The sequence below is a fragment of the Salminus brasiliensis genome, chromosome 7 (genome assembly GCF_030463535.1).
Source record: "Salminus brasiliensis chromosome 7, fSalBra1.hap2, whole genome shotgun sequence".
Classification (NCBI taxonomy): domain Eukaryota; kingdom Metazoa; phylum Chordata; class Actinopteri; order Characiformes; family Bryconidae; genus Salminus; species Salminus brasiliensis.
The window spans coordinates 3,948,157-3,972,167 of NC_132884.1; the positions used below are offsets into that span (position 1 = coordinate 3,948,157).

Sequence of the window (24,011 nt, forward strand, 5' to 3'; positions counted from 1 at the left end):
TCACGCTCACATTGCACATCTCACATATTTGGAGCTCTAGACATGAAATCAAAAATACCTCAGTGACTTGTCTGTGACCCGCCGCCAATAAAAAGCCAGACGTCAGAAGCCAGGAATATCCTCACCTTCATGTCCAAAGTCAGCGCGCTCTGCAGCATTTCTGTTTTGCGCTTGCGGCACATCAGACGCTCTGACTGAGAGTTTTCTAATTTTACACTCCCCATTTTACCCCTCTCTGATTCAGGAGACCACAGGGATTCAGGCACAACCTGAGCATGTTCAGCTCTCTCTCTCTCTCTCTCTCTCTCTCTCTCTCTCTCTCTTTCCTGTTGTGTGGATCAAAGCCCCTGATGTGTTTCCCTGCAGGGCGGTGTGATCAGCCAGGAGAGCACATGTGGCGCAACCACACATACACACACACACACACACACACACACACATATAAACACAGAATAGTGTAGATCCCAGCCTTCATGAGATCTGCTGCAGCATCCAGATCTTTTGTACTCCTCTGTAGGATGAAGTGAAATCTGATGTGGACCACCATTATTCCATTGCGCGACCTCCTTTAAATCTTCGACTCCGTTCTGGTTCTGTGGTTCTGGGATTGGACGTAATGTTCTAGGGAAAATCGTTAAAGGTGGCCTAGAATAGCTGGATCTTGGAACAGATGAATAATGAGCACAAACCGTGAACCTCAAACACTGCAAAACAGGCCGATTCCAAAACCCCAGAACTGTTACATCACAGTCTTGACCTGTTATATAAACATGAGAAAGCCTTTTGCGGCTAAATGCTAAATGGCTACTGTAGGAGAACATGGAAGGGAGGAGAAGAGGCTAAAAGCTAATGTAAGGGCCGCACCAGCTCCAGGGTATCTGCATGGGAAAGCTGATGGGACCTCGTCTTCTGTGGAATTAGGCTAGGCTAGGCTTGGGCACCCATGCCCTTGGACCACTTTTGGTACGTACTGACCACCGCATACCAGGAACACCCCACAAGACCTGCCTGTCGTCTAGACATCACAATGAAGTTCCTGTCAGTCTCAGGTGCCGATATTCAGTTCATGTCACATGTTTTAATGTTATGGCTGATTGTTGTCAACATTTCCACTCAGCCTCTCTAACGAAGGCCTCTTTTCCACTGCAGGGCCGAGCAGCGGTTCGGAGCACGGAGGGTAACTGTTCCGGTGACCTTTCCACATGGACACGGTTCGGCACGGAGCGCTTACAAACCGGGCTAAGCTAAGGTTAGCTAACCAAACTAGGAGCCACTGAACCAGGGCTTAATGGTAGGTAGGGATCTGCTGATTGGCTCCACCTGTCCCATTTGTGTGTGTGTGTGCACTTCCTGGTCCAAATTTAGCAACACAGCCCATTCAAAAAGACACCATAACCGGGCTAACGGGTTCGAACCGTAGCCATTTGGCCCTGCGGTGGAAAAAAGGCCTTGCTGCAGCCTTACTGTAGCAAGCATGTAGCGTGATCAGCCGCTTCCGGGGAGGTGGGCTGCCTTGTGAATCAGGCCCACTGCTGAAAAAGCCAACCTGTAAACACTGGATAAGACCACGCTGGGCGAGGATTTCCACCAGTCCCACCAGTTCCACCTTCCAAAGAGTCACAATGAAACCCTTTCCCCACTTCTTTTGTTTCCATGACGACTTTATTGACTTTTGATTTGTTTTTGTTTTTGTTTTGTTTGTGTTTTTTTTTTTTCCAAGTATTTTTTTTGTCCTTCTCTTTCGTCAGGGAAGTCTATCTGTGGTTTATTAACATATATTTTTTTTATATATTCATATATAATTAATACATATATTAACTTATAAGTTGTGGCTGGGGCATGGGTTCGTCTCTTGCCCTGGGTAACACCTCGGCCACAATGCTTCACAGTATTAATGCGCAAAAGAATGAGATGGATACATACAGGAAGTAAAGAGAGAGGTGGGCGCAGGGAGGAGGGGCGGCGATGCGCATCGCCATGGAGACCGAGAAGAGAGTCAAAAAAATAGAAACCTTTTAAAACTCACGTCACCTACCGCACCCTCCCACTTCCTCTGTCTGTCTCTCTGTCTCTCTCTCTCTCTCTCTCTGTCTGTCTGCCTGTCTCTCTCTCTCTCTCTCTCTCTCTCTCTCGCTGCCGTTGTCCCCATTTTCACTCCTCTTCACTTCTTTAGAAACATGGTTTAAAACTCGTTAAATTACGGTAGATGGGAAAAATCATGCATTTTCTTTATCTCTTTTTTTGGACATTTTTCGACTTTTCACTTTTTTTCAACATGGAAACTCATCATCATCATCATCATCATTGTTGTAAAGATCTCACAACTCAGAGAGCCTTTTTTTCATCCCCTGTCCTTCTGGTTTCTTCCATTCACTCCCCTTCCCTTCCCTTCCTGCCACCTTTTACAGTTCTCCTTGCCTTCACCCATCCCCACCTTCACTGTCCTACTATCTGCCTCTACCTCTTGCCCATTGCCCATGTCCAGCCAGTTCCCCTCCCAGCCACTAAGGGGTCTCTGCGGCGCTCATACTGGCGTGGTGCGGCGGTTGGCGGCGTTGCTGTGCGCGTCCTTCGCGTCTTTCTGGATGCAGTTGTGGACCTGCAGGAAGTTATGGTCCCTCTCTGAGTTGTAGGTGGCCGTGGGAGTCCCGTGCGCCGCTTTCAGCGTGTCTCCTCCGCCGCGGCCCAGCGTGTACATGGAGATGTCGGTGGACGGCAGCGCCCCAAAAGCCTTCAGGCCCACCGGCGAGGCGTCGCGAGAGTGCGAGGGGTCCGTGGAGCGGCTGGAGGAGCGTGAGCGGCGCCGGTAGCGATAGCGGTAGCTGGGGATGCGCGTGATGGCCGAGCCCTGCAGGTAGTCCGCGTTTCCGGCCGAGATGCCCCGGCCGGCCCGAGCGCTGGCCGCCCGCAGTTCGCGGTGCCGGTCGATGAACATGTGGACGGCCAAGACGCCCACCATTTCCGCCATGATGAAGGACAGGGCGCCAAAGTAGAAGCTCCAGCCGTACGAGTAGCTGTTCTTTTTGGAGTCGCTTTTGGACGGGTCGCCGGCGTTCGCTGATATGTACACGATCATCCCGATGATGTTGCTCAGGCCTGGAAAGGACAGGACGAGAGACAGAGAGACATGCTAGTAGCAGCGTTCAACATAGCTTATCTAGTCCCTGTAGAGAAGTGTTGCCAATGGAATCGGACTCTCTGGAACAGATAGACATGAAGTGACAAAAGTATTGGGACAGTTCTTCCAAAATCAAGAGCTTATCCTGCTTTCGTTGGAGTAACTGTCTCTACTGTCCATGGACGAAGGCTTTCTACTTGATTTTGGAGGAGCATTGCATCATCCTCAAATCATCCCAAAAGTACTGGGCAGAGAACACAGTTTCTCCACTGCTCCACAGCTCAGTGCTGGGGGGCTTTACACCACTCTAGCCCACGCCTGGCATTAGGCAGCATGGTGCCAATAGGTTCATATGTTTATCTGCTCCAGAAAGTCAGATTCCATTGGCAACACTTCTCTATAGGGACTAGACAAGCTGTATGCATTCATTAGAAGGGATGTCCACAAACATTTGGACATATAGTGCATCACGACAGGGGTCATATAATTATCACTACTCTGCGAGGCCGCTGTGTTCTGTAGGATCTAAGCCCTGTATCACCACAGATCTGTCCGCGGAGTAAGTCATCAGACGCTACACACTGAGGCCTTTACTTGCCACAGCCTCGCCCAAGCCTTTGTCTGGGTGGCAGGTGCTTCAGTAATTAAGTTCACTTGGCAATGAGCAGAGAGTTGCACATTTGATCCCAGGTGGATTCCATGGGGAACGGGATCGTGTACTAGAGGGCTGTCACTGAGTCCTTGAACAAGCTGGTCCAGGGATATGACTCCTATCACCCCAGTCTTTTCTCCCAGCGTGTGCTCATAAATAAGAACTCGCTCGCAGAGCACCTTCCCCACTAAAAGGAAGGTCACCTGTTAAGCAGGCAGGGGAGAACTTTCTGCTCGCTGTGCTGTGGAGCAGTGCTTATCTGGGATCAGTGGCGTATCGGTAAGATCTCGAACAGCCACTGCTGCTTAAAAATGACGACACACTCATTTACCTTTTAAAGGGCTTTTTTTTACAGATACATTAATATTAAAAGTGTCGGATAGCTCTGGGAAAGTTTTTTATACTCATGAGGTCAGTTGATCCTGAAGCTTCCCATTGGGAAATTCCAGTATTTTGTTGGTGTGAATGGGCAAAATTTGTTGGCAAATTATTTGGCATTTTTTACTTTTTAATGTGCTGTTCTTTACATCATGCTCATATTTTATGATGAAGGGACCAATAGAAATGCCCCAAAATGACTTGGACTATATATATATATAGTCCTTCAGCATATATATAGTCCAAGTCCTTTTTGGAGCATTTCTATTGGTCTGCTTATCATGAAATATGAGCATGATGTAAAGAACAGCATATATATATAGTATATAGCATCATACTCTACCATATATATATATAATTATATATATATATATATATATATATATATATATATATTATTTTTTTACTTTTTGACGTGCTGTTCTTTACATCATGCTCATATTTCATGATGAACGGACCAATAGAAATGCTTGGACTTGGACTATATATATATATATATATATATATATATATATATATATATATATATGTAGTCCAAGTAATTTTGGGGCATTTTGGAGCATTTTCGTTCATCATGAAATATGAGCATGATGTAAAGAACAGCACGTCAAAAAATAATATATATATGACAATAGTTAGGGGAAAAAGCCAGGAGCCACTAGTGATTCTGAGGACCTTAAGAAGTTTAAAAAGTATAAAATTAGGGGGAAAAAAGCTCATCTAAGAGAAATGTCTTTGGGATCAGATGCAGGGGATGGGCAGGGTTTACTAAGCTGCTAATACTAAAGATGTGCTGTCCCACAAAGACCTCTAAAGATTTCTAGAAGAGTTGTGGTGTCGTCGCATCTGAGCTGGTGTTTGAGTCATGTTCTGAGGCATGCGATACTTCGCTGAACTCGCTAGTCCCGTCCAGAAACAGAGAAACCGAACCGGCGAGCGGAACTAGTGGAGCAGCGCCTGCTGGCTTTTCAAGAAACTCCTGGGTTAGCACGCCAGCTGTGTTGTAACGTATTGTGAGGAGTATTACGTGGAGTATGGTGCATTTCTGACGGCAGGATGGTGGATAGAGAGATACAGAGAGAGAGAGAGAGAAATGGTGTCAGGGACACATTTTTATTGAGCTGAATCCCAGTGGGAGTCTTTCAGCCTAGCAAAAAATAAACAGACTGCTGGTGCTCGTAACAGGCTCTATGTAGAGCACCTGCACTCCTGAAGCCCTGTCTGTACAGTAGCGTCACAAAGCCTCCTGCACCTCTGTGCTTCCTGCCCTGCTGAGAGAGCTCGCGCACAAAGACGAGGTGGGAATGCATTTGATCAGGATGTGATGGGATCTGGCTGTTCCTCTGCATTGCGTCTGATCTTCTCCGTGGTGAGAGGCATGTTAAACTCGGGGGGAGACAATCAGACGACTTTGCCGGAGCTGAACCAGCACAGGTGAAAACCTTGTATCTCCAAAGTTGAGCATTTTCACTTTTTGAAATAATTAATACAAATTTTATATAGTGACAAACATTCATAATGAATGGACCAATAGAAATGCTCCGAAATGGCTTGGAGTAAAATCTTTTCACACTGACTTCCATTGTAAGTTCAGGAAGTTGCTGTTTTGGAGATACAAGGTTATTGCAGGACAGTGATGCTACGAGCGAAATTTGGGAATTTTCCTGGGACCCACAAAAAATTAGCCCTGAAAAGTACAATTTTGGGGTAAAAAATAGGAATGGGAATATTGTGGCCACAATGTAAATTTGCAAGTTTGCGAAAGTGAATTTGGGAAAGTGCAAATTTAACATAATTTTATTTTTAAAAAAAACTTTTTTTTTTATCTGTCTAATAAAAAAAAATACCCCAAACATATTTTGCTGATTAGTGACACTTTTGCTGTTTCACCCTTTGCTACAGCGCCCCCTAGGGGTTCAGACCTCAATTCTGCCTCATTGTAACATTGTAATTGAGAGGATTTATTACTTAGCATAGTGGTGACCTACGCTAAGATATGAAGAACCTATGCCTGATACAGATATGAAGAAAGGCCTCTGATTGGCTCCTTTCTGCCCCGCCCGCTCCTCACCAAGCCCCACCTCCACACACTTGTTATCAAGCATTTTTCAAAAGTGCTGAGAGGGCAGCAGGCTCGCTGATACACATAACCCTAAAGTCATGATGGCCAAAGCCAAGTGGCAACTAAAGGGGCCTAAAGCCCCGCAGCTTTGGGCTGAGTGCCTCTCTGTAGCCTCTGGGATGAGCTGGAGTGGCAGAACTAATCATCCAATATCAGTCAGGCTACCTGACCTCACTAATGGCCTCGTGGCTGCTGAAAGCAATCATTTGCTCACAGCAAGGTTCTGAATACTGAATAGTGTAAAATGTAAGTAACACTTTTAATGAACTGATTTATTTCTAAAAGTGTGGAAGTGCCGTCTCTCACCTGCAGAGACGAAGAGAATCCCTGCGCTGAGGATGATGTTGTGACGGGACTTGTAGAACTCGCTGGCGGCGATACACAGACCACCCATGAAGAGCAGGATCACACTGAGGATGGGGAATATACTGGATGCCCTCACCGCTCCTGTACACACACACACACACACGCACACACACACACACACACACACACACACATTTGCTTTTATAAAGTGTCAGGGCATGAGGTCATACATACAGTATGATCCAGATATATAACTAATACTAATAATAATATGCTACGTAGGCAAGTGCATGTAATAATAACACTCCCCCTACCGTATATATATGGAAGTGTATATACAAGAAAAATATACCTATATGTATATAAAAGTATCTATGTGTAATAATATGCCCCATATGTATTATATATAGATCAGTACATTTATGTAATAATAATAAGCCCATATACAATACAAACATTCCCCATATACATTTTTATATGCATTTATATATGTAATTACCTATATACAATAATTATGTACATTATATGTATTTTATAACAATAATATGCCCTATATGTATTACATACATATAGATCAGTTCATGTATGTAATAATAATATGGGCCATATATATTGTATATATGCAAGTACTCATATACAATACACATATGCCCCATATACATTTATAAACATGTAATTACCTATATACAATAATTATGTGTCCATATGTATTTTATACATGTAAGGTACATATATAATACAATAATACAATACAATAATAATAATATAATACAAATAAATATATATATAGCAACAATATTGTGCCCATATGTGTTGTGTGTACCAATGTATAATACTATGCCTCATGTGTATTACATATAGGTCAGTACATTTATGTAATAATAATAAGCCCATATATATTGTATATATGTAAATTCTCATATACAACACAAATATGCCTCATATGCATTTTTATAAACATGTAATTACCTATATACAATAATAATGTGTATTTTATATATGGAAGTATGTATGCTCAAAATGTTCCCTATGCATCATACAGTGGTAAGTACATTTAAATAATAATAATAATAATTAATAATACCTATACATGATCAAATATGTCTGTAAGAACTTACTGTAACTGTCATTTAAATTATTGAAAAAAACACTCCATGTCTGTCTGTCTGTCTGTCTGTCTCTATAGCTGTTGTCATTATGTCCTCTGCTGCTGGTTAGTGCTCACTTAAACTTTCATCAGTGTCTGCACAAAATTACTCTTACCTGCATACACACACACACACATTCACACCCACAGGCACGCACATTTGCATGCACACAGACACACACACACACACACAGACCCACACACACCTCCTCAGCACTTTATGTGACTTCAAAAGTGCTGACGACAGAATGGACACAAACTTCTGAGACCCCCCCCCCCCCCCCCCCACCACCACCCCACCCTCCTGCCTCGTTCCAAATGCACAGACACTCCTTTATGTTCCCTAAATCCTCTCTATCTCTCTACACAATCTCCCTCTGTCTCTCTATCCTTTATCAACATATCTCTCCTTCAGTGAAGCTGCATGCTCACTCTCTCTCTCTCTCTCTCTCTCTATTAGTCTCTTTGTCTCAGCCTCCGATAATCTGTCCATCAATCAGCCGTCTGTCTTATCTGCAGTTGGACAGGTGCAGTGTTCTTGCCCCTCAAACTGCCCTCTAATAGGCCACATATGTGTGTGTGTGTGTGTATACTGTGTGTGTGTGTATACTGTGTGTCAGTAAGGTGCGTAAACACCTAATTTCAAATAGGTTTGATTTTGATTCGTTAGGCTCCTTTTCTGCATAGCCCAACATACACACTATATGGACAAAAGTATTGGGACACCTGCTCATTCATTGTGTCGTCCGAAATCAACACAATTAAAATGTGCTCATCCTGCTTTTGTTGGAGTAACTGCATCTACTGTCTAGAAAAGAAGGCTTTCTACTAGATTTTGGAGGAGCCCTGCTGTGGATTTGATTGCACTCAGCGACAAGTGCGTTAATGAGGTCAGGATCCCCAACTTCCCAGCAAATTCCCCAAGTATTGGATGCAGCCAGCTGGGACGCCTTTTAATTCCAGGTGTGAACGGGGCCTGGGTCAGCGATGGGTGCAACCTAAAGTAGCTAAACGCATTCATTAGAAGGGGTGTCCACAAACTTTTGAACATGTTTGGAACATGTGTTTTTGAGTTGCTGTATCTGTGTTGTAGAGACGGGGACCCCACTGCGAACAATTGTGGTCTCTGGAAGTTTTTTCGGAATGCTGCATTTCTCACCAGACTTGCTCTAGATGACGTTATTGAAATATTAATTCATAATTAATTTGGAAATTTAGAATAAATAAGATTCCTCTTTAATTGTAGATCGAAAACTTTCTCCGGCTAGTCGTGTTTTGTCTTTCTTCTCTTTGAAATTTTCTCCAGTCAGCATCGTTTTACCTCCAGAAAGCCCATAACCTTGCTACCTTCACCCCCTCCTTCTGTTTCATTCCTTCTCTCTCTCTCTCTCTCTCTCTCTCTCTCTCTCTCTATCTCTCTCTGTCGCGTGTCAAAGCTCCAGGTGGTGGGTTTGATTAAATATTAAGGTGACCTCAACCCTAGCCCCATTCCTTCTCTCTCTATACCTCTCTCTCTCTATACCTCTCTCTCTCTATACCTCTCTCTCTCTCTCTTTCTCTTTCTCTTCATTAATGCAGTCATGTTGTATTATCTGTGAGATGCTAAGCAGCCGACCCCCCCTTCACCTTTTTATCAGACTCAGCGCAAATCAGCCCCCCTGCCAAACACCCTGCCCTGACGGTGAAACTGCCAGACTCTACACACATACATCCTCTTACATACACACAGCGCACACCTGCGAGGCATCCAGCGATGCTGTAGCGCACTTGCACGCACACAGGCTTTGTCACATGATGCTTAGCACACCACATACTGTGGTTTGGTAGAATATGCTGCATGTCCAAATATTTGTGGACTCCTTATGCACTTACTTAATGAATGCATTCAGCTCCTTTAAGTGGCATCCACTGCTGACAAAGATGTGCAAATGCAAATGCACACACATACCGCCAATAGAATAGGACCCTCTGGTGGAGATAGACATGAACCTATTGGAAACAGTGCCTAATGATGCCATTGCCAGGTGTGGGCTAGTAGAGGGGTATAAAGCCCCCCCTCCCCAGCATTGAGCTGAGGAGCAGTGGAATAGAGGAGTGGGCTGGGGAGTTTGAGGAGGATGATGAGGTGGGGTGGAGATCATCCAACACCCTGACCTCACTAATGTTCTTCTGAATGTCGCTGAATGCACTCAATCAAATCCTCACAGCAATGCTTCTTCAAAATCTAGTAGAAAGCCTTTGGACAGTAGACCAGCTCCTTTTAAAACCCTTAATTTCAGAAGATACCATGAAGGAGTAGGTGTCCCAATACTTTTGGCCACACAGTGTATAATGTAGCCATGCCAATACACTCCCCCTACGGCTCCACCTTCCTTAGAGGTCCAGTATGCAAGTTTACAGTTACAGCCTATGGACCATCTGACATCGCACCAAAGATGCTATACCAGCCACTCTCAATCATGATTGGTCAGTTTCTGACCACAGTGCGACTGCTGCCCAGATCTTATTTGAATGGTGGGGCCACCAATGTGAAGCTACAAAGGGAGGTGTTTCTAATAAAGTGGCCACATGTGTAGTGAATTTGAATCTGATGAAACTGAATGAGGGATTTCCAGCCAACATGCTCATGTGGGGCTCCCATGGGTAGAATATGGGCTAGGTGGGTTCTAGGTGGGCATGGGCTCTGAGTGGGATTATACATACCAGTCGGGGTTCCCAAATGGGCCCCATTGTTATAGCCCACCTTAATCTCACAGGGGTCGGATCTAGGCCCCATGTGCAGTGTATAACCCAGATGGGGCCCATGCTTAACCCCTCCTGGTCCCATCACTGAACCTGTTGGGCCTCCATATGTAGGGCCAACAAGGAACCCGAGGACAAAACTGTCTGGGAACCCATACGGGCTCCACGCAGGCATGTTGGCTGGGTATCGGTAGGTTCACATGAAGAAGCCCAACAGGTTTAACCACGGCCTCGTCCACGAGCTCCTCATCCACTGCTAATTTCCCTTCCACAATATTAGCCTTTCTACAATCCTAATAGGAACTTCTCCATCCCACAAAGCCTGAGTGCGATTAAGGCTGATTCAGCGTGAGTCACCTGTGTAATACGGCACTGAGTCGATACCATTGTGAAGAATTAATGCTCACCGTTTTATTGAAGTAGTGAAACCTCTGTGTTAACACTTTACTGAAAACTCGATTAGCTTAGCATGCGCTCCAATTAGATTAGTAAGGAACACAAAACCTGGAAGCACAATCAGAGGTTCACTGAAAGCAACAGTATGATGCTCCCCTGACCAGTCACAGGGATAACAGCATCTCTATCATTCCCGTTCTGAATGCTGCTAAATACACTGTGATGTGACCTGGTTGACTGGCTCGGTCTCCACCAAGCTGGATGACTAGCATGACCAGGGGGCTCAAAATCAAATGCAACATGCACAATGCTGGTCAAGAGCTGGTTAACCAGCTAGCTCACCATCATGTAGTATGTTTTTGCCTGGATGACCAGCTTTTTTTAACCACTCTGACCAGGCTGGACCATCCAGCACCAGCTGCGAGACCAAAAAGTTGGATTTTACAGCAGGGCTTTGAGGTGAGGCCTCCATGGATCACATTAAAGAGCCTTATGTGCCCATGATGACCCTGTGGCCGGTTCAGTTGTCCTTCGTTGAGGCAGTTTTGGTAGGTACTGACCAGAGACCCCAAGACCTGCCTGATGTTTTGGAGATGTTCTGACCCAGTCTTGATGATGTGGCCTTTGACAAAAGTGTCTCTTACGTTGCTCATTTCTCCTGCTTCCAACACATCAGAGTCTGACAGGAACTGACTGCTCACTTGCAGCCGTATATGAAGATCCCACCCCAAGACAGCTGCCATTGGAACCAGCTGTTGGAACCATTGCTCTTCACTTCCCCTGTCAGTGGTTTTAATGTTATGGCTGATTGGTGTAAATCTTACAGATGAGTTGCATAGTAGTTGGCAGCGTCAATATGCACTTTCCTAAACTTGTCCCGCACACACATACACACACACACACACACACACACACACACACACACACACAGAGGTCTCTTCCCTGCCTTCTCAGGAAACATCTGCTTCCTTATATAATCACAGAGCCGGAGTGCAAACCAGGGAGAGAAAGTGGGGGAGAGAGGGAGAACCAGGACAGATATAGAACATGACAGGAGGAATAGAGAGCTAAGTACAGAGAGACAGTGTGTGTGTGTGTGTGTGAGAGAGAGAGAGAGAGAGAGAGAGAGAGACATAGAAAACAAGAGGGAGAGAGAGACAATAAAGAAATCACACAATATTGACTGATATCTACACGAACGCGGACGGTGGGCTTCACAACGCACACACTCGCAGATCCAGGAGGAAAGCGTTCATCTAGGTCTCTGGATGGCTGAGCGTTACCATGGCGACGGAGACTCTAAGGAGTTCAGAGCACATTCATTCCACTTCTGACACAGTTATTGCGCTAATACATCAGCACCGGCACGGCCGTTCACCCTGTAAAACACTGGTTAGCGGCCCTAAACGGCAGCCACTGACCGCTTAAATTCAATCGACGTCCAATAAAACGAATATTAGCCTTCGTGACATCACTCGCAAAGTCCTGCACTTTGACCTGTCCACGTCGTGGCTCTGCACACAATGATGTCGTCCCTGAGCCTCAATAGCTGTTGAGCAGCACGTTGAGTTACAGTCAAGATACATTAATCAGCCTTAACATTAAAACCACCAGAACAGCTCTGACCATTTGAGGCATGGACTTCACAAGGTCCAGTCATTTTCAGAAAGCTAGTGAAAGTAGTGAATTGAGAAATCTTGCGATTTCTGAAGCCCAACCGTACCAGGGCTCAGTTAAAGATATGAAAATGTTCATTCCAGAGCTGTGCTCATGCCTTGTCCTCCAGCCCACACACTGTTTCTCTCCTGCCATGGTAAATATATAAAACAGCTGCCTTTGAGAACACACATTGGCATGTCCTATGTGTAATTCTCACACATGTACAGTATCCGTGCAATGTGCTCCCTATTGCGACAACCCTCATTGCGACTGTGACCTCACAATTCTCATTGCGACTGTGACCTCACAATCCTCATTGCGACTGTGACATCACAATCCACATTGCGACTGTGACCTAACAATCCTCATTGCGACTGTGACCTCACAATTCTCATTGCAACTGTATCCTCACAATCCACATTGCGACTGTGGCCTCACAATCCTCATTGCGACTGTGACATCACAATTCTCATTGCGACTGTGACCTCACAATCCTCATTGCGACTGTGACATCACAATCCACATTGCGACTGTGGCCTCACAATCCACATTGCGACTGTGACCTCACAATTCTCATTGTGACTGTGACCTCACAATCCTCATTGCGACTGTGACATCACAATCCACATTGCGACTGTGGCCTCACAATCCACATTGCAACTGTATCCTCACAATCCTCATTGCGACTGTGGCCTCACAATCCTCATTGCGACTGTGACATCACAATTCTCATTGCGACTGTGACCTCACAATCCTCATTGCGACTGTGACATCACAATCCACATTGCGACTGTGACCTAACAATCCTCATTGCAACTGTATCCTCACAATCCTCAATGCGACTGTGACCTAACAATCCTCCTTGCGACTGTGACATCACAATTCTCATTGCAACTGTGACCTCACAATCCTCATTGCGACTGTGACATCACAATCCACATTGTGACTGTGACCTCACAATCCTCATTGCAACTGTATCCTCACAATCCTCAATGCGACTGTGACCTAACAATCCTCATTGCGACTGTGACCTCACAATTCTCATTGCGACTGTGACCTCACAATCCTCATTGCGACTGTGACCTCACAATTCTCATTGCGACTGTGACCTAACAATCCTCATTGCGACTGTGACCTCACAATCCTCATTGCGACTGTGACATCACAATCCACATTGCGACTGTGACCTAACAATCCTCATTGCGACTGTGACCTCACAATCCTCATTGCGACTGTGACCTAACAATCCTCATTGCGACTGTGACCTCACAATTCTCACTGGGACTGTGACCTCACAATCGTCAAAGCGACTGTGACCTCACAATCCTAATTGCTACTGTCCTCACAATCCTCATTGCGACTGTGACCCCACAATTCTCATTGCGACTGTGACCTCACAATCCTCATTGTGACTGTGACATCACAATCCACATTGTGACTGTGACCTAACAATCCTCATTGCGACTGTGACCTCACAATTCTCATTGCGACTGTGACCTCACAATCCACATTGCGACTGTGACATCACAATCCTCATTGCGACTGTGACCTAACAATTCTCATTGCGACTGTGATCTCACAATTCTAATTTCGACTGTATCCTAACAATCCTCATTGCGACTGTGACCTCACAGTTCTCACTGGGACTGTGACCTCACAATCGTCAATGCGACTGTGACCTCACAATCCTAATTGCTACTGTCCTCACAATCCTCACAGTGACCTCACAATCCTAATTGCTACTGTCCTCACAATCCTCACAGTGACCTCACAATGCTCATAGCAACTGTATCCTCACAATCCCCTTTGCGACTGTATCCACACAATCCACATTGCGAATGTGACCTCATAATCCTCACTGTGACCTCATAATCCTCATTGCGACTGTGATATCACAATCCTCATTGCGACTGTGACCTCACAATTTGAACGGATCAATAGAAATGCTCTAAAATCACACTGAATCACACTTACTTGCAGTAAAGGTGTTTATAGAGAGGACCTAAAGGAGCACAAGCAGCAAGATGAGATCAGAAACCTTACACAAGATACCTTTTATGATGTCATTCTACTAGGTGATATCATTAATCCTAATAAGATGACATAACTCAGCCAGTGAGATCACAGAGAGACGCTGCCATGGTAACAGCGCAACTGGATACATATGCCTGGGAAAAGGTTATTGATCTGACTGTTGAGGAGCCTAAATGTTTGTGTGTATGTGTGTGTGTGTGCATGCGTGTGTGTGCTTGTGAGAGAAAGATCTACATACACTACATGGACAAAAGTATTGGGACACCTGCTCATTCACTGTTTCTTCTAAAATCAAGGCTATTAAAAAAGGGTCTCTACCGTCCAGGGAAGAAGGCTTTCTACTAGATTTTGGAGCACATTGCTGTGAAGATTTGATTGCATTCAGTGACAAGAGTGCTAAATTCATTAGATGGTGTGTCCACCTTCTCATCTTCCTCTCAGAGGTCACTCCTACTCTCACCTTCAGTATCTTGCTCTCCTACAGTAACCCTTGCTCTCTCTCCCCTCTATTCCTCACTCTCTCTCTCTCTGTCGCTCTTACTATCTCACTCTATCTGTCCTCTTTCACGCTTTCTTTAATTTTCCATGGTCAAACCCACCCGTGTGTGTGTGTGTGTGTGTGTGTGTGTGCTCGATGGTGAAGGGTGGGGGTGAAGGAGAGATTTGACCTATATAGGCGCAAAGTAAAATATTTATAGAAGTAAGTGGCCTAATTGGGGAGCAGCAGGCCGGCCCTCTCTCGCTCTCTTCCTTCCTAAATACCCTATTTCCTCCCTCCTCGCTCGTCCCATACCTCTCTTCTCGTATATCCGGCCCTCTCCGTATCCCACGTTCCCCTCTAACATCCTCGCCTTGGTCCAGATTGCATTACTTGTCTCCATCCGTCCTTCTCTCCATCCTGTTCCTTCACTCATTCGTTAGCACCTGATAGCTGAAGCTGACAGAAACTCTCTCTCACACACAACCTGATCCAGGGCCATGCTCCACCCACAAATACTTTCTGTTATAACAACTGTTGCTAGGTTAGACAAGCTTTGTGAGGATCTGACTGCATTCAGCAACAAGAGTGTTTAGGGAGGTCAGGATGTTGGATGATCACCACCCCACCTCATCATCCCAGACTCCCCAACTCATCCTAAAAGTAGTAGTTGGATGCCGCACCAACCATCAGTCCAGAGAACACAGTTCCTCCACTGCTCTACAGCTCAACACTGGGGGGCTTCACACCCCTCTGGCCCACGCCTGGCATTAGGCAGCATAGTTCCAATAGGTTAATGATGTTTATCTGTGTCAGTCAGCAATGGGAGCAACTTAAAGTAGCTGAATGTATTCATTAGAAGGGGTGTCCGCAAACTTTTGGACATATAGTGTAGTTTAGGGGTCTAGATCAGGACTGGCATACGCACACACACATTTACTCAGACACACACACACACACACACATTTACTCAGACACACACACACACACACACACACACATTTGTGTAACTTACGAAGGAAGTACTCCGCTGCGTCTGCTTCATAGTCTGCGTCTTCAGGAAAGTGGTCGATCTGTTTACACAGCCCTTTAAAATTACCTGCAGAGAGAGAGAGAGAGAAAGAGAGAGAGAGAGAGAGAGAGAGAGAGAGATACATCAGCCAGACACATCACCTCTGATTCATCAGCCGACAGATCCAGCATCCACCCAGCCAGCATCACAGTGGGTGTGATGGTGGGAGAGAGCATGGCCAGTTGTGCTCTTTGGGGCTCCGGCTGCTGATGCACAGCTTTTAACAAAAGAAGCAAAAGAGCTGTTGGATGGAAAACGGCAACAGATAAACAACAACAACAAACAAACAATATCAGATTAATATTTGATTTAAGGTTACGACATTGTTGTCAAAGTTTCTGAAGCTCTCAAAAGTTCTCAAACCGTTTTATTATAAGCTAATCAGATCCGGCCCAAGGCATACTCGAATTACACAGCCGCTTAGAGCCCCAACGCCACTGCGGGCCCCCAAGAGCACAAAGGAAACATGGAAAAAAAACATTGCATAATAAAACAAAATGAAATTTTCACAGTTTCACCAATATTAGGTTCATCAATTCCTGCTGTTGGCTGCTGCCACTGGTGGCCGATTGGGTAGTCGATAAAGGCCCGAGCGCTTCAGCGAATTGCACAATATCTCTCTCCCTATGGAATGATGAAGAATCTGGTGCTCAGGTGGTGGTATGGGGGGGCCTGCTCAGGGCCGGCCCTGAAGCTAATGGCATGGTTTGAACTTGCTTATATGGACAGATCCACGTAGCCACCATACAAATAGCTGGCTGGAGGAGAAGGGACTGTCTGAAGGGACAGCAAGGCCTCTTTCCCACCGTAGGGCCAAATGGTTACCAAGGCCGTGCCGTACCGTTCCATTTCCCGTGACAATAAATCAGGACTAGGGGGTGCACACACACAGCGCCTCGTAATAATTATAATAATATAATAATTATGCAGTGCAACACATGCGTTGTGAAGGTAATGCTAGTTTCCACTAGGCGAGCCAATCGCTAGCGATCAAGCAATAGCATTAGTGGCCGTAGTAGCGATGCTGGATGAGCCCGGTTGTCGGGCTGTGCTAATGCCACACTAGCGATGTTGGACGAGGCCCGTAGCCTCGACTCATGTATTCTAAGCTTTGTTATGCTACAGTGCACTACAGTGGACTCGGCTCCATGCTAATGATCAGTGCTCTTGAAGAGGCTAATGTAGAGCAGCTACTCTTGAGCTACTCCAGATCTTACGGCACAAAGGTGATGCAGATATGGAGCCGATCAGTGGATCCCTACATCCTTAAGCCCTCCCACCAACGGTTCTGTGGCTCCCAGTAGGGTTAGCAAACCATGCTGAGAAAATGGGGCCTAGCCTGGTTTGTAAGCCAGTGGAAAAGCCACTGGAACAGGCCCATCAGATCCGGGTCAGGTGGAAATGGGAGAAGCAACCAGTGTTTATTACGTCTCTTTTAAGGCGAGGAGCCAAATCTAATCCCAAGTTAAAAACTGAATGAGAAAAAAGCCCAGAAATGAATGAAAAAGGTGTTTTTTTTACTGAATGGACGGATTTTCTTTTTGCGAAGATGAAGCAGATGAACAATGCCAAATCGCTTTGTTCACAACTCTCATTGATGCTGTGTGTGAGTGTGTGAGTGTGTGTACTCGCTCCTCACAATATCGCTGCCATTGTGTGTGTGTGTGTGTGTGTGTGCTGTGCTGTTTAGCTCGTTTGCTAATTACATGCCCTCCCAAAGCACTGCAGTTAAACAGACCCTTGTTAATTGCTGATTGAGGGATGAAAGACCAGCGGCTGCCCTTCAAATGTGCACAGGGCTCACATACACACACACACACACACACACGGAAACACACACATACACACACTGCGATGAATAACAGAGCTGAAATAGGAAGCCTGTTAGGTTTTTATAGAATCGATGCAGGGCGAGGCATCCAGGCACTGGTGTGTGTACACACTTCAGATATTATGAAGCACTATTTGGACAAAAGTATTGGGACGCCTGCTCGTTCTTTGTTTCTTTTGATATCAAGGCCATCAAAAAAAAAAGGGTTTGTTCTGCTTTCGTCCAAGGGACAGTCTCTGCTGCAGGGAAGGGGAGGTTTTCTGTTAGATTTCAAAGGGCACGGCTGTGAGGATTTGATTGTATTTAACAAGCTTTTTTTTTAGGGAGGTCAGGATGTTGGGATGATGATTGCCACCCCCCCTTATCATCCCTAACTCCCAAACCCATCCCAAAAGTATTGGATGGAGCACGAACCATCATTCCAGAGAACTTCAGTTCTTCCACTACTTCACAGCTCAATGCTGGGGGGCTTTATACCCCTCTAGCCCACCCCTGACATTAGGCAGCATGGTGTCATTAGGTTCATGTTTATTTGCTCCAGAGAGTCCTATTCTATTGGCAGTACATCTTGTCTACAGGGACGAGACAAGCTTGGTGTGTGTGTATGTGCATGTCAGTAATGTGTGCTTAATCTAAATGAGCTGAATGCATTCATTAGAAGGGGTGTCCACAAACTTTTTCGGACACAGATCACACATTAGCTGTAGCTCCAGCGCAAGACTGGAGGAGCATGTTTTTGGGACACCCGACAAATTGAGTAAATGTGATCTAATGGAAGATGGATGCTTAAGTCCACAGGGTTGGTCCACCACCTCCACACACTCCGGACCACCAAACATACGGGACACTAGTACATCATGGTATACGTGTAATTCTCATGCTACCACTCTCTCTCTCTCTCTCTCTCTCTCTGCCTCTCGCTCAGTTTCTCCCCCACCCAATATCGCTCTTGCTTTCACATACACTGATTCGCACACACACACATGCATGCACACACTCACACACACTCACACACACATGTGCATAAAGCCTGGGGTACTGAATCATTTATGACTGAGCTGGCAGAAACTCACACCAACCACGAATGCGCAAATCACACACGCATACACACATGCTCACATACACACACACACATGCTCACACACACACTTCAGTGTGCAAAGAAATAAAAAAAGCTCTAGGTGGAACTATTTTTAGGAATAGAGTTCTGAGGGGTCATGTGATGCTCCTTACAGTATTACTGACCTATGGCTACTATGACCTACCATTGGCTATACTAAAAAACCAAGAGCACAATATATATATATATATATATATATATATCACTATACACTGATCAGCCATACCATTAACACCACCTCCATTTGACCAGCTTCACTTCTCTGCTCAGGACCCCACTTGACTGACCAGCACAGAGCAGCTATTAATTGGGTGGTGGGCCAGTCTCGGCACTGCGATGCTACTGAGTGACATGGTGGTGGCGTCAGGAGCACTGCTAGGGATTTTGGGCCCCATGAAAGAAATATTACACTGGGCCCCACAATTTTATCAATTCTGGCCAAATACTCAAGTGATACAATTTTAGGGCCCCTCTCAGTCACAAGACCTTAGAAACAGCATGCAGAGAAACAATTGGCTCTTATTGCTGATGGGCGGGACTTAATCGGTAAACAGTCGCCATGCTGAGCGGTACGAGGTCTCCCATTCACATCCTTTTTCTATAATCAGACATTCTGCACTGACTGATTTATAATGTTTAATATCTTATAATCCAGTCTGACTCTCCTCCCTGACCAATCAGCTCCCAGCTCCTTTACAACACTGCAGTCTAATCACTTCCTGCTGCAACCGGCTAGCAATAATGTCCACGCCAGTCCTCTGTGGTTAAAGCAAAGACCCGGATTGGAACTGGGTTAGGGTTAAAATAGCCGATACCCGATCCATTAAAATAGGCCTGAACAGGCCCTGATCCTCATCCACTGGCCATCCCTAGTATAAAGTAATCTGAATTTCAGGAGAACATATGGATTACACATTTTGTGAATTGCTACCCCTGAGCTTTCACTTTGGGTGGGCCATTGACAAAAGTGAGTGGGCCTGCTGGGCCCATCATACCACCACCACCACCACCACCACCACCGATCTAAGGCTACGCAAAAACGGAGGGGAGATATGTGGAACTCGTTTTGGACCCATATAGAACTATTCTGTACAGGATTCCATATAGATCTGTCTGCCAAATATTTTCCACCAATCCGAAGAACCCCTTACCCAAGCAAAGAACCTTATAAGCATCCAGAGCTGGTGTCTCAGAACTTCACAGAGTTCTACCTGCTGACAGTGCAGCGCTCCACATGTGCTGTATTTTAAACCCTTTCCCTCCCTTACACACTCTCCCTCTCTCTTCATCTCAGTCTCTGTCTCTCTCTCATGCACACACACACACACACACACACACACACACAAACACACACATACTACAACTCCCCAGGCCTCAGGTCAATAGCTGACGTCTGTAAAGTGTACAAGTGTTACACAGCTTTTCAAAGCACTCGAGTGGTGCGCTGAAGTAGCGGACAGCTGGGAAAACAGAGCGTACCGAGTGAGAGGCAAGGTGTGTGTGTGTGTGTGTGTGTTTGTGTGTGGTGCTTACTGCTATCTTGTACTGGGTTACTTCTATGATATCATTGATAGCACGGTAAAGCACAGCTTTATGTCAATGAAAAATGAACGATTACACTCCAGACTGCTTGGTGCCCCCCCGGCCCCCATAAGAATTAATGGTTTGTGCAGCCTTCTGATGTCACAATGATATAAACACCCTGGTAAACACCCAAGGGGTACCACAGCAACCACTTGGCAACACCCTAGCAAGACACTACAGCAACCACCTAGCAACACCATAGCAAACACCCAACAATGCTACTAACAACTACCTGGGATACCACAGCAACTGCCTAGCGACCCCACTAGCAACATCCTAGCAACTGCTGAACAGTTTGTGCGATTTTATAGGGTTTCAATTTCTGGACACAGACCACAGGACACAAAACGTACTGAAATGAATGAAATAATAATTATTATTATTATTTACAAAAAATGCAACAATTTTACAGGTTCAGGCTCCTAGGAAATGGTGAACACTGTGTGAAACAACGCGAATAGGCAGTGCATAACTACTAAGCGATTTCATAGCAACCACTTGGCAACACTCTAGTAACCATATTACCATCATAAACACTGCAAAGCGAAGGCGCTAAGGCGCACTATGACAGTTCGAATCCCAGGTAGGTCGAATCAGTGGGTAGATGGCTGGCCGGCACAGGTGTCTGCTAGCCGATGCATCAGAGCTGGGTACCTGGCCCTTTCCTCTGGGCACGTTGGTTGCCCGGTGACGTTGCATCGACGGCAGTTTAAAAATAGCCAGTGGTTGGTTACACATGTGTTGGAGGAGGCATGTGTCCGTGCTCACCCTCCCTCCCAGCGTCAGGAGCATTACAGGTAATAGGGAGAGAGCACTAATGAGTGGTTTGGGTAATTTGCTCATTAAAATTTGGTAAAAAATCATTTAAAAAATTCATATTCAAGTCATAAACATAAATCCAGGTTATAATAATCCTGTGTGAATTGATTGACATGTTACTACACATGTTATTATACTAATCCAGGATTGTACAGTACAGTGAAACACTGTTAGGCTAACTGTTAGGTGCAGAATAGGTAGAACATGGTACAACAGTGCAAGGACAACAGACAAGACGAGACAAGGGCACAAACAATAAATACAAAGACAATAAATATAATAAAGAAATATACAAATATGTGCATGAAGGCTGGATGATTAACGTCCAGCCTAAGTTACTGTACTTCCAGTAAAATGGAATTATTATGTATGTATAAATGGAAGAGTAAAACAGGGAGTTTAGGAATGTGTGATGAGATAGACCAGTCTGGTACTGTAAACAGCATCACGTACGTAAACGAGGTGCACAGTGCAGTATAGCAGAGTATAGCAGCTAGTGCTCAGGTGAAGAGAATAGTACACAGAGGATGTACAGAGAGGGACGTGACGTAGTTAAACTACACTGTTCCACCTCCCTTTGGTTCTTTATGGAACCAAAACTGGTTCTTCTATGGCATCGCCCAAAGTGCCCTTTGTACCAGCTTTCAGCATAAACATCAAAACTAACCCAAATATTCGCAACAGCTTCCAGAGACTCTCTCTCCCCAACCCTCCCCTTCCTTTCCTCCCTCTCTCTCTCTCTCTCTCTCTCTCTCTCTCTCTCCCTCTCTCTCCCTCACTCTCTCATTGATCTCTCCCTGTCATGTGCAATCTGACCCCTGTCCATTTTCTCTCAGACCATATCCTGGCACCTGATCCTGAAAATGCAATCAAAACACTTCTAAAAGAGTCTCTGCCTCACACACACACACACACACACACACACACACACACACACACACACACACACTTAGTAATTTGTATTACAGTCGGTGTGTTTGTAGCAAATTCAACAAGAATGCAGATATTCTCAGCAATGTTGAATGCACAGTCATTCTGCCTTTCATGACATAAAAACATTTAAATGATTCAAATTGTCAGTGTGGCTTGTGCAAAAGTTTGGACACCCTAAGCATAGCAAAGGCTCAGACTCTTCTGACAAGGTCTCACACCGTGATTTGCAAACTAGGCCTGAGGCATGTCCCCCCAACAGTAATTAGGAACCGTCAGCTGAATCAAATGATCAGGCTTTTTAAATTCCCTCACTCTTCAAGCCTTCGGCAACCATGGGCACGAGCCGTGAAACACGCCGGCCGTCCCTGTCCGTTAGTTTCATCTTTCGGCCACAATTCTGAGGAGGATTTTCTGTAGACTGTAGGGATTTCTGCCACTGCTGGTAGACCCGTATGACCGTACGCTTCCATACACCTGCAGATTCAGCTACTTGGCCTTGGCCACGCCCAAATGCAGTCATTTCCACACATCCAATGAGACTCTCACCCTCTTCTAAATCTCCCTGTCCGTCAGGTTTGTCGAAATTCTGGCGAAAGTGTCCTGAAGAATGGGATTTCTGCCACTGCTGGTAGACCTGTATGACCGTACGCTTCCATACACCTGCAGATTCAGCTACTTGGCCTTGGCCACGCCCAAATGCAGTCATTTCCACACATCCAATGAGACTCTCACCCTCTTCTAAATCTCCCTGTCCGTCAGGTTTGTCGAAATTCTGGCGAAAGTGTCCTGAAGAATGGGATTTCTGCCACTGCTGGTAGACCCGTAAGAGGGTAAGCCTGAAGTTACCACCACCTTAAACACACCAAGTGCACCAAGTGTAAGTCTCCAGGAGAAAGTGTGGAGACCACCGGTATAGTGGTCCCATTCAAATCTGCCTTTGATGGCTTCACCGAACCACCACTCCATATGCACTACATGTCCAGAAGTATCCAGACAACCCTGGTAATTCGAAATTCGACTACTTTAAGGTTTATCCAGACGTCCAATCTCGGGACACTTACTGGAAAAGCCATACATGAGTTTAAGGGCACACCCCGCAGGTATTATTCACTGCCTGATCATCCTCATGCAGCGCCATCTGCAGGTGCCTGAAGTCACTACCACCCTAAACACGCCAGGTGACTCATTATTTTTGTCCAGGACAGCGCACATGGTCCCCACAAAGAGCTAAAAACACACACACACTTCCACTCAGGCTATTCCTCATGCCAGTATTCGGAGATGTTAAGACAGTGGGATAAAAAAGACAAAGGAATAGGCTCTATGGAATATATGCGCGCTTCACTATAATAATCTACAATCAATCTCCACTAAACGCTCCCTTTGGTCTGCCTGCAGCCCCAGAGGCTGCTATGAGCTATGGCTTCACTGAATCCTCCTCATAAATGAAACATCCCTCTTTAGCGCTCAACACATTATTATTATTCTTATAGAGGATGAGCGAGAGCGAGAGAGAGAGCGAGAGAGAGGGAGGGAGGAAGACAAGAGGGTCGAGCTCAGCGTACTGACCCAGTTTAGAGGAAACGACAGAGCAGAGGAGGACAGGATGAACCAACAGAG

At 45.5% G+C, this 24,011-nt stretch overlaps 1 protein-coding gene across 1 annotated transcript in view; it reads right to left on the reverse strand.

Annotated features, from left to right (window-relative positions):
• Positions 1-1,646: 1,646 nt before the first annotated feature.
• The window catches only part of LOC140559827 (voltage-dependent calcium channel gamma-2 subunit-like), a 62,523-nt gene continuing 40,158 nt past the window's right edge, over positions 1,647-24,011 (reverse strand). Inside the window, exons 2-4 of the mRNA XM_072683495.1 lie at positions 16,048-16,131; positions 6,577-6,717; positions 1,647-3,096 (exon numbers count right to left, since the gene is read on the reverse strand). Coding sequence (XP_072539596.1) covers positions 2,525-3,096; positions 6,577-6,717; positions 16,048-16,131 — 797 coding nt within the window. The 3' untranslated portion in view covers positions 1,647-2,524. The remainder of the gene's footprint in view (positions 3,097-6,576; positions 6,718-16,047; positions 16,132-24,011) is intronic.